Source organism: Pollachius pollachius (assembly GCF_949987615.1).
Source record: "Pollachius pollachius genome assembly, chromosome: 1".
Taxonomy (NCBI): Eukaryota; Metazoa; Chordata; class Actinopteri; order Gadiformes; family Gadidae; genus Pollachius; species Pollachius pollachius.
This window is the reverse complement of record NC_136934.1, coordinates 49982232-49994395: the sequence shown is the minus strand read 5'-3', so window position 1 is coordinate 49994395 and position 12164 is coordinate 49982232. Positions and strand designations below refer to the sequence as shown.

At 48.0% G+C, this 12164-nt stretch overlaps 1 protein-coding gene across 2 annotated transcripts in view; it reads left to right on the top strand.

Annotated features, from left to right (window-relative positions):
* LOC307076579 (focal adhesion kinase 1-like) overlaps positions 1-12164 on the top strand; it is a gene marked incomplete at its 5' end in the record, with an annotated part of 52125 nt that overhangs the window by 28855 nt on the left and 11106 nt on the right. For both annotated transcript variants that reach the window (XM_079737622.1, XM_079737621.1), the window contains 3 exons: positions 6429-6540; positions 9958-10035; positions 11109-11291. In XM_079737622.1, coding sequence (XP_079593748.1) covers positions 6429-6540; positions 9958-10035; positions 11109-11291 — 373 coding nt within the window. The remainder of the gene's footprint in view (positions 1-6428; positions 6541-9957; positions 10036-11108; positions 11292-12164) is intronic.

Sequence of the window (12164 nt, the reverse complement as noted above, 5' to 3'; positions counted from 1 at the left end):
ACTGACCCCGAGGAGCTGGCTGTCGCCTTGCGTGGCTGACTCCGCCGTCGGTGTGTGAATTTGTACGTGAATGGGTGAATGTGAGGCAATACTGTCAAGCGCTTTGGGCGGCCACTGGTTAAAAAAGCGTTGTGTTAATGCAGTCCATTTACACTTACCTTTGTATGGCACTTTGTATCACTAGAATCTCAAAGTGCTACAGAGAAGAGCCAACAAAATCTATGAGGATAAAAGCAATTGCAAAAATTCAAAGTGACCAATAAATGGTTAAAAAGGAGAACCTATTAAAAGAAAATTTAGCAAAGTGCTTTTTTTAAGAAGGTAGGTTTTTAGGTTTGGTTTAAAAACAGCTGCAGTCTGTGGGGCCCTCAAGTGGTCAGGGAGGGCGTCCCACAGTCTAGGGGCCGATCACCCACGGTGCGGAGCTTTGTGCTTTGGGTTTGGAGGGTGTGCGTGGATGCTGAACGGAGCCTGGCGGTCTGGGGAGTGAGGAGATCCTGGAGGTAGAGGGGGTCGTGTCCGTGAATGGAGCGAGTCCTTGTACTCAATCCTGAGCAGGACAGGGAGCCAGTGGGCTCGGACGGTGTGGTACTGCTGCTGTGCTCACTCACTTAGCCCTAAACGACTGGGGACTCAATAAAAACGGGGGTAGTGTGTCCTCGCACGGCTGGGCCTCCCTAGACTGAGTGCAGATCGATGTGTGATGGTGCCACCGCTATCGGGTCTCTCTTGCAAAAGACGTGCCTTACCTCGAGGAGCCTCCCTGAACAAATAAAGGCAGATGGAGAATCTATATATATAGATGGATGGATTCTATATAGATTTGCAAGCCAGACAGAGTTATCAAAGTTGGCTGTATACAAAAAAATGTCTCCAAACAGTAAAGGAACGCTTCGGCGATAGGCGGCAGCACAACTCATAATCAAACAAGAACGACCAGCCCCGATATTCGACCAATCACAAGTCTGTTACGAAGCGGCCCAGGGACTTGAGACTCAGCGTGCTCGCTCGTTAGCCTTGCTAGCAGTAGCATTTCAGCATACTCAAGGAATATTGCTCTCATGACCAGTTAGCCCACATGCAATATATTAAGAAAATGCACGTCTAGTTTCTTCATAATATTTCATCTCCACCTCTGTCGGTTTGTAGTATAATACGGACGCCTGCTGTATTTCACTCTTGTCCGAAGAGTACTGCATCTATATACTCTTTGGTTGCAATTGTGCAATTTTTTTGGTATTGACATGAACCTTTCTGCTCGTCTGGTTCAAGATGTGCAGTGTCGTGCCCTTCATGGTGCAGTGCAGTGCAATGCTAGGGCACCCACCCCGCCTCCATGTATCATCCTCAGGGTCCACAGATTTATCCCCCTGGCTTAAACAGGTGTCTGTAAACCTAGGGTTTAGTTTTCGTCTGCCTCGTGTCCTGACAAATCTTTATGACGCAGCGATTCCACTAGCGGTCCTGAATTTACCGTCTGGGATTAATAAAATACCCTGTTATGTTATAGTGTGTGGGGTTCGCTTCACACCTTAGTAAACATAACAGACAGGGATTATTCCCGGCATTCCCAGTTTCTCCTCGGCGTGTGTCACGGATATTCATACGGGTGACCGGTAGAATTTTTTAGGCGGGATGAGGCTTGCCACTCTTTCCGTTGTAGCAACAGTATTTATTCAGGGATACCTGTAAATGGGGGCACTTATTTCACAATTAGTCGGACGGAACAGCTCTTCGTGTCTGGGAGGAACTAGCCAATGAATCACTGCATCGCTCGCTGTGGAGCGCGATGGATCGTATCGCCGCCCAGACGTGATCCAGACACAGCGAAACCCATACAGGTTTCACAGGAAGCGGGAAGACAATGGAGACAAGCTCTCCTCACTTCTGAAGAGAGATTCAGTGGCTAGTCAATGGAGCGGGGTGTTCGAAATGTGGGCAAAGGGCTTCAGTGGGTTTATAATATGATATATATGTATTCATATATAAATAGCTATATATTTCAATATTATAAATATGTATATGTTTTTGTGCACAATTTGCACAATTTCTGTGTACAAAAACAAGACATCACTAATTATGATGACACCAACACGCTTGTATGGATAGAACAACGCTTTCCTGCCAAAACTGCTTGGGGGCCTAAAATAGCAATGCTAAGCATGCTTATTCACAATGGTATTATTATGAATACCGCAGCAAATCATCTGGACCAAACTGGGCTGGGGAATCAAGCCAAATTTGAACCTCCACAGTTTATAGTAAAGATATGAGGGGATGCCTCTTTCCACCACCCCGATTCTTGTTCTGCATATCAATGTACTCTTGGGGTTTGGGTTAGAAACCTCCACTTATTTCTTCCAGCATGGTACAGTGTGCCTCAGCATAGCTTGGTTTTAGGATATCAAGCATCTTGCTTAAAGATAGACCGTTTCGCATTCCCAATGAACATTGCGGAAAGTCCATAAATCAGCACTCTAAACACAGTAAACGGTATTTAATTTCAATATCTGCATTATCATCAAGAATCACATAATTTAATTTCCTTGGGAACACACACACACACACACACACACACACACAGTCACACACACACACACACACACACACACACACAGAGTCACCCACACACACACACACACAGTCACCCACACACACACACACACAGTCACCCACACACACACACACACAGTCACCCACACAGTCACACATACACACATAGTCACACACACACATAGACACACGCAGAGACACACACATAGTCACACACACACACACACACACACACACACATACACACACACACACACACACACACACACACACACACACACACACACACACACACACAGAAACATGGAGGCGGTTACGAGCCTAGAAGCATCATGACTCACACCTCTGAATGCCACCCCCTGTTTTTCATCTTTCTTGCTTCCCTTTTTTTTTTTTCCTCCTTTTTATAACCTCAGCTACCCTGGCCTCGTCTCCCCCTTCCCCACCCCCTCCAACCCCTCACCCCTCACCCTCTCTCCCCTTCGTCCTCATCCTTACCCCCGTCTCCGTGCTGCTGCCCTTTGGCCGAGTGTTTGCACCGACGCCGTCTCCATCGGCGTTCACGCCAACCACGGGTTGCACCGCGTTCAATGAGCACCAAAAAGCACTTAGTGGGGGGGGGGGGGGGGGGGGGGGGGGGGCGTGCGTGCATCAACAGCCTCTGTTGGAGTGGTGGCTTTCATGGGCTTTCGTGTTCAATACTCCTGCGTGTACGGTCTGAGATCACTGTCCATCGCAGAAGAGGAAATTACATTTGAGTAGTTTAGAGTCGTTGCAAACGAGCACGTCTTTGAAATTGCGGTATCGGAATACTATATCGGAGAGTGTATTAAGGTTATCCACCTTGCCTTGTAATCTGTCGCCTTGCAACCGTTTGTATTTGCATCAAATCGTCTTGTCGTACGGCCATAGCTAAGCGCTGTGTCTTAGAGACCGAGGCAGTGTTTACGGGTTGCCGTGGCTATTAAAAGAATCCTGTACGGTTAATAAAGGGATGCATATGAATCGCTTAACATTTGATGGGTCCAGTATTTTATATCATAATACCAATTATAGAACACTACTGCCAACTATGCAAACCCTAAGCTTCTGCTAAATTTTTTCTTGAGGGCAGAGTTTGTGTGTGTGTGTGTGCGTGCGTGTGTGTGTGTGTGTGTGTTTACACAGTGGGCAGCTGCCAGGAGCTACAGTCTTTCAAAGGCTGTAGCTTAGGAGGGAGGGAGGGAGGGAGGGAGGGGAGAGGGAGAAAGAAAGAGAGGGATTGGAAGGAGAGATGGAAAGAGGAGGAAGGCAGGACAGCTAAAAGGCTGCGCTCCCATAGTCAAATCTGTAGTAGTTGACTGCAGCTTCCACCGTTTTTCTCCCCACTGATCAAATCACAATCTAAATCGAAGTCATTTGGGCCTGATCCCGGTCGGATTACCTCTTAAACCCTGTGATTTTGTTGTCTTTTGATTAATCTTTTTTTTTGGGGCGAGGGTCGGCGCTTTGCTCTCTCCAGTCGTTGGTGAGTACATGATGTTGGAACTTTTTTCTTCTTTTGAGATTCATTCGTATAAAATGCCCTGCTGAGCTTAACTATGCCTTTCCATGAGCGCCCCTGGCATATGCTGCGGCTTGTAGTTCAACAACTATTACCGAAGGGTTTTGTCATTGTAGAGCAGAGTCTAACTTGGATCACACGATTCTGTGTTCAATTCATGAGGTGTTGAAGCATTAGAAAATGAAGTGTGCAATCTTGGCCAAACTTTTCAAATTTCCTCGAAGCAGACGTGTCACCCCACTGAATCCGGGCCACATCTGGTCCGCAAAGCCCTTTAATGAGCTGCAAAATGTTGGACATTTATGTGATTGTAGTCATCAGTGCCTTTCACATGACTCCAGGCCCTTTTTTTTCAAGGGCACATCTTTGGTCAGCTCAGCACGGCCACAAGAGGTCCTTCACTGCCGTGGCCTGTGTAATATAACGTACAATGTAATGGAAGGAATAGGGGCTTCAATATCATTGATATTTCTCATTATTTATTAACCTGTTTCACTGATGGGACACAAGAAAAATGACCATTTCTATTTATCTGAAGTGTAACCAAACACTATTGGGGACGGCAGCCCACACCACGCCAAACCAAATCAATGCCATCTGATGTCATGTGAGCATTATTATTAATAGCAAGTGACTTCACAGGAAATGTTTCGGCCAATTAAGAGCAACGGTAGTGTTTCACTCTCACCACAGACAGAGCCTTCCCTAAGGCAGGGATCAAGTGTTTGAAAATCCCATTGCTGCAGTAATTATTCGCCTATTAAATGCCCCACGTTTTCAACACTATCATTCCGTTTGTGTAAGGCACTACAAACAGAAGACCTGAGGCCTCATTAATGCATTTCCTGAGCATAATTATGCCATCTGTCCAGAAGTATTGTGAGACTTGTGTTTTACCGTAGTCAGTAAATACAGCCCATGTTAATGTCTGTTTTACAGGTCAAAAGGTGTGCATAAGCCAGTACCTTAACGACTAGTGCAATCAGAGACAAAAGGTTACTTTGGCCAATAAGTCTGCTTACTGTATAGTTTACTGCACCACAGTGCTCATTCAGAGAGATAAACTAGCAGAGCAATATCCAGACGCCGTCGGCTATAGTTGCTGTGGTTCGCATGTTGATGTGTTCGGCCCAGACCAGAACACACCAGAGCATACTGCTCATTGGCCCAAAACCAAGCAACTCAAACCGGTGGAGGAATGTCTGAAGGTGTTACCTTATAACTCAGAGTAGGTGTTACACGGGAGAGGGCACGGTTTCCATGCCAACTCGCCCTATATAAATTAAGCTAAGTAGCCTCTTGTTATTCCAGCTGCTGATAGTCTGAGGGGGAGGGAGAGTTTAATGTGCATACACATTAAACTACGTATGCATATATGAATGTATCAACTATACACATATATATATATATAACAACTCACATACTTAAACCTTTTTCAATTAATGTTAAGAATCGGGAAACTTCAGAGTACCACATCAGGTTTCTACAAGCAAATACTACACTGGCTAAAATTGTAATGCAGTGCATGTGCTCCTACTTATTTATTCTACGGTACATTTTTCCGTTCAATCGAGAAAAGATTAACAAGAGACCACAGTGGATTTAGATATTCATCAATTTTAATTGTCAGTGGCACAGCTGATGGTGTTTTGGTTTTTTTTTTGATTTAAAAGACAGACCGTCAAGAGAATGACACAACAACGCACGCACGCACGCACGCACGTGCGCAGAGAGAGCAGGATAGGACAGGCGGTTTTGGCTCTGCCAGGAATAGGGCTTCCCCTAGAGAGAGAGCGAGAGGCAGAGAGAGAGAGAGATTGTCTGTGGAATGTGGGTGTGTGTTTGTGTGAACCGTCTGGATTCATCTCCCATGGAGTTTGGTGACACAAGGATCACCAAACGCCCTCTGTTCTCTCACTGTCTTTAATTTTGTATTGACTTTTTTCCCATGGAGGAGGTTAGCTCATTTATGTTTATATACAAAGAAACAGTGTGCTCTCTGTCCGACTGACTTCAGATTTACAGGTGATTCATATTCTTGTAAGCAGCCTGGATAATATTGTTTGAATGGGCTAATTCTAGTACCTTAAAACTGTAAGACATGTGTATGCACGTGTATATGTATGTGTTTATTATGTGCCCTGGAAATACAGAACGCACACACCGTCGTGTGAAACCTAGCCAACACAAAAGAAAGTCAAACAACAACATCTAATGACGAACAGTGAAGTAAAAGGCGCGTGGCACCCACCAAAGACGAACGGAAAAGGTTTTGAACTGGGATAATGTCGTTAAGTCCTATGGCGCTCATATGTCGATGTGTCCGTCCCAGCACCATCCTAGAGGAGGAGAAGGCCCAGCAGAAGGAGAGGAACAGGATGGAGATGAGGCGACAGGTCACCATGTCCTGGGACTTAGGAGGTGCAGAGGAAGCCCCGCCCAAAGTAAGACACCGGGGCTGTACCGGGGCTGTGCGTGTGTGCGTGCGTGCGTGTGTGTTTGTGTGTTCTACATTTGATCGTTTATGTCTGTCTCTCCTCTCGATAACGTCCTAAAGCTCTCTCGCTCTCTCTCTTACTCGCTCTCCGGGTCACTGTCTCTATTTCTGTGTCTCTGTCGTCCTTCTGTCTCTCTATCTCTCTGTTTCTCTGTGTCTCTCTCTCTGTCACTGTCTCTATCTCTTTGTCTGTCTCTCTCTCTGTCACTGTCTCTATCTCTGTGTCTCTGCCTTCCTTCTGTCTCTCTGTTTCTCTGTCTCTCTGGTTCTCTCTCTCTCTCTCTCTCTCTCTCTCTCTCTCTCTCTCTCTCTCTCTCTCTCTCTCTCTCTCTCTCTCTCTCTCTCTCTCTCTCTCTCTCTCTCTCTCTCTCTCTCTCTCTCTCTCTCTCTCTCTCTCTCTCTCTCTCTGCTTCAGTGTTGATGTGCCTGGGTGTATAAACAGCAGCTTACGCATAGAGCAAACAATCTCATTTCAGCACTCATTACAATGTTAGACTTTGCTGGCAATGTTAGACTTTGCTTTACCATGTTTGTCCTCATTTCTTTGTCAACAATTACACCATCCCTATTGAATCCAAAGGGCCTGAGTACCTACTTTAGTATGAATCTGTAATTGGAAATTTGAATCTGTTACTGGTTTATTTTCTTGTTGTCTGCATTAAGTTAAGAAATTAAATCGAATGACTTGGAATGTACTTTAGCTTCAGGATTCTTGAATCACTAGTTGGGCTTGTGCACCACAGGATTGATGCATGAAGCTGCATTCAGCCATCTTTGCGTCATCTTACTTTGTTTTGAAAGAGTCTCGTGGTTCTCAAGTATTTGATTGACTAGTTGCCATCGCTATAGATCCAAATTCATGAGAGCCATGAGACTCAATCAAAACCCAATGTATTAAAAAACACCATGGGGTGAGCAAAATGTTGCTTAAACAAATAGAACCTCACAGGGATCTGAGACATGGTGAAAGTGTATTCATCTGACATGTTGAAGGTGTTGAAGATATTCAGTTCCGCATTGATGTCCAGCAGATGGCAGTGTGGGTTCAAAGGGTTCTTGTAAAGCTCCTCTTCCTTGTCCAGAAACAGAAACAGCTGTCTCAGCCTCATACCATACAAGGCCTCTGTAGGTTCCACATTAGCCCTAATATCAGAAATGTCCTTTCTTTATTTTTGTCTGCATTTCTATGCCCCAAGCATATGTTTCCTTTTTTTCTTCTTCAAGTCAGAACTCGAGGCGAGCAAAAAAAAAAGTAAAGTCAACTTAACCTGCGTAGCCATTATTCACAGTTAGGTTCGGGTGCTTCCCACGCTATGCTATACAACCGCCCCGAATCCTGATCCCTCGATAGGGCATGAAATTATCAGGGATGAAACCACGAGAAGGAACCCGGCCAGAGGGGTCCCTCCTTCCAGGGATGGCTAGGAGTGCAATAGGCGGATGGCACGGGCACATTGGTAGCGCAACAAGCGAAACAATCAAAGTTAGTTAGTTAGTAGGATAAGAAAATCCTAACCTTTTGGAAAAGTCCTCATATTTTCAGATTTTTTCTTCTAATCCTCTTCTATTCTCTTTTCGACCCTCTGCCTCTTCTTGTCTGTCTGTCTGTCTGTCTGTCTGTCTGTCTGTCTGTCTGTCTGTCTGTCTGTCTGTCTGTCTGTGCACCTGATGTACTCTTTCTGTCCCTCCTTATGTCTTCCTCCTCCTCCTCCCTAACGTGTCTCCTCCCTGTGTGTCCCTCTGTCCCCTGTCTGTCCCTCTGTCCCCTCTGTGGGTGCTCCTCTATTCCTCTCGAGGTGTGGTCCAGTGAAGGTAGAAGCCCATTTGTACCACCCGAGGGAAACTCTCTTTCCAACCCCTTTTGCACAAACATCATCTTAACAAATCAGCCAACCGACCATAAACCAACAGTGTCAGAGCTGTTAGAATAATGTTTTATGTACGTGGGTTTGACGTATCGAGAACTTGATAGTTGTGAAAAGGGTTGCGACTCCACCAAAGTCCTCTGTTGACTGTGGCTCGTGAAACATGTTTGCCTTCTTACTCGTTCAACCACAGGGTGTTCTTTTTTTACCATCATGTTGCCAGCGCAACGATTTTTGGTGAACGTTCGTCGTAATGTTTGTTGCCCACATGTTCCATCCACATCTAACCCCCCCCCCCCCCTCCCCTAACGACTCAGCAGCCAAACCCAACAAGTAGAACCCAGAGATCCGCAAACAAAGCATGCCATTCCAATTATACCATCGTTCCTTCCATGTTTATATGCTTGTGTTTTCAAGCAAGCGTTTCTGCGTTTGAAAGGATTGCACTAACCGATTGCCCGTCCGTGAAACGCCGTGTTCAGATCAACATCTAACCCGACCTCTCAAACAGCTCCGCCGCTCTTTGAGTGTCGTCCACTCAACATAGCGTTCATCCAGAGGCAGTTGGAGAAAGCAAAGGCTCTTTTACGTTTCAACTACGCTGTCACACTTATTTAACTGGATTTGTTCTTCGCGTTTGGCCAACTATTTATTAGAAAAATGCCCATTACTTTGTTTGTTCATCCTCTCCTTTCTCCCTTTCTCTCTCTCTCTCCCCCCGTCTCCCTCTCTCTCTCCCCCCGTCTCCCTCTCTCTCTCCCCCCGTCTCTCTCTCTCTCTCCACCCTCTCCCTCTCTCTCTCTCCCCCCGTCTCCCTCTCTCTCTCCCCGTCTCCCTCTCTCTCCCCCCGTCTCCCTCTCTCTCTCCCCGTCTCCATCTCTCTCTCCCCCGTCTCCATCTCTCTCTCCCCGTCTCCCTCTCTCCCCCCGTCTCCCTCTCTCTCTCCCCCCGTCTCCCTCTCTCTCCCCCCGTCTCCCTCTCTCTCTCCCCTCGTCTCCCTCTCTCTCTCCCCCCGTCTCCCTCTCTCTCCCCCCGTCTCCATCTCTCTCTCCCCGTCTCCCTCTCTCCCCCGTCTCCCTCTCTCTCTCCCCCCGTCTCCCTCTCTCTCCCCCCGTCTCCCTCTCTCTCTCCCCTCGTCTCCCTCTCTCTCTCCCCCCGTCTCCCTCTCTCTCCCCCCGTCTCCATCTCTCTCTCTCCCCGTCTCCCTCTCTCCCCCCGTCTCCCTCTCTCTCTCCCCCGTCTCCCTCTCTCTCTCCCCTCGTCTCCCTCTCTCTCTCCCCCCGTCTCCCTCTCTCTCCCCCCGTCTCCATCTCTCTCTCCCCGTCTCCCTCTCTCTCTCCCCCCGTGTCCCTCTCTCTCTCCCCCCGTCTCCCTCTCTCTCTCCCCCCGTCTCCCTCTCTCTCTCCCCCCGTCTCCCTCTCTCTCTCCCCGTCTCCCTCTCTCCCCCCGTCTCCCTCTCTCTCTCCCCCCGTCTCCCTCTCCTCCCCTTCCTCCCCCAGCCGAGCCGACCTGGTTACCCCAGCCCCCGCTCCAGTGAGGGTTTCTTCCCGGGCGCCCAGCACGCAGGGCACTACCAGGTATGCAGGCCCTTCTATCTCCTCAGGAGTTACGGGTTCCCTCAATTACAATTACCTGAGAACATTCAGTCGATTTACGTCGTGAGCCATCTGGCGCCGGCGTCTGTTGGCTCTGTGGCTGGAGGTGAACTCTGCGCTGTGTACACGCAGACAGGCATGCCATTGTATTGAGAGGGTTATTAGAAATAAGAACAGACATCACATATATTGAATGACGTATGATATTCCATGAGCGCCTAGATTTCCTTTTGGGTTTAATTCATGATGTGTAAATGTATGGGAATGTATTTATAGTGTCATTTCTTCACAGGGATATGGACGCTATTGTGTACTTCTGAACCTTCAGGGGGCAGCAACCCTGACATAGTAGTCCAATGTGTAGTTGATGCTTAATTAGGCTCCTTAATACATCTCTCTCTGTGTCTCTGTCTGTCTCTCTCTCTCTCTCTCTCTGTCTCTGTGTCTCTGTCTCTCTCTCTCTCTCTCTCTCTCTCTCTCTCTCTGTCTCTCTCTCTGTCTGTCTCTCTCTCTCTGTCTCTGTGTCTCTGTCTCTCTCTCTCTCTCTCTCTCTCCTCTCTCTCTCTCTCTCTCTCTCTGTCTCTCTCTCTGTCTGTCTCTCTCTCTCTGTCTCTGTGTCTCTGTCTCTCTCTCTCTCTCTCTCTCTCTCTCTCTGTCTCTCTCTCTGTCTCTCTCTCTCTCTCTCTCTGTCTGTCTCTGTCTCTGTCTCTCTGTCTCTGTCTCTCTCTCTCTCTCTCTGTCTCTCTCTGTCTCTGTCGCTCTCTGTCTCTCTGTCTCTGTCTCTCTCTCTCTCTCTCTCTGTCTCTCTCTGTCTCTGTCGCTCTCTGTCTCTCTGTCTCTGTCTCTCTCTCTCTGTCTCTCTCTCTCTCTCTGTCTGTCTCTGTCTCTCTCTCTCTGTCTCTCTCTCTGTCTCTGTCTCTGTCTCTGTCTCTGTCTCTCTCTCTCTCTCTCTCTCTCTCTGTCTCTGTCTCTGTCTCTCTCTCTCTCTCTCTCTCTCTCTCTCTCTCTCCCCCCCCCCCCCCCCCCTCCCTCCCCCGTTCTCCATCCTACCCCAGATGTCGGGGTACCCGGGCCCCCACACGCTCCCCTCGGTGCCCAGTGCCCTGTACCCGCCGCCCGCTGCCCTGCTGGACACGCACCACGCCCACACCCACCCCCGGCACCACGTGCACTCCCACGGGCAGCACCTGGGCCCGCCCCACGCGCCGGACATGGCCCTCTGGGGCCCGGGCATGGAGGTAGACGACGCACGGGTCCTGAACCAGCTCTCAGTTCTGACCAAAGACGGCAGACACCGCAGAAAGGGAACTCGATTAACTCAAGAATTGATAAGGCGAAATAATGAGCTATAAACAAATAAAGTTAAGGAATGTAAGTCAGCACTGTCAGTAGTGTCTGACGCACTGCAGTAGTGTTTGTAGCGTGTCAAATGAATCGATTAGTTTATAGACGGATGGATTCAAAATGGGCACTTCAAAGGAAGTGGACCTCATCATCAACTTACCGGCTGAATTAACCCCAGGGGTAAAGGCTCGGTTATGGTTCCACGTCGTCGACGCCGCTCAACGACCACGCAGACGCTTCGATGCAGTCGCGGACCTCTTTGTGGTTCTGCGTAGGGTTTTATTGAGCGGACCAATCACAGCCCTTTGCTGCTGCGTCGCCTCGACGGAAGGTCACAATGTTTGGGAGGCGCACGTCAGGCCCTTGCGGTGGACGCAAGGAGGGTCAGCAAGCACGTAAGGGGTCCGTAAACCCCTTGCATTGCGTCAACGTGGGACCATAAAGAGCCCTCTAGTTCTGACAAAAGATGGGAGACGCCACAGAAAGTTACCTTAATAAACTAAAGAATTGATTAAGAAAAAAATGAACTATAAACACAAAGTTAAGGAATGTAAGTCAGCATTGTCAGTAGTGTCTGCAGTGGGTGTGAGTAGTGTAGTGTGTTGTCTCAAATGAATCAATACATTTATAGATGGATGGTTTCAAAGTGGGCACTTCAAAGGGAGTGAAACTCAACTTACTGGCTGATTTAACCCTAGTAGTAACTCGTTGTACTTTGGCGGTGGCCCTGTATCCATATTCAATTGGTTGCCTCCTGTTAGCGTACT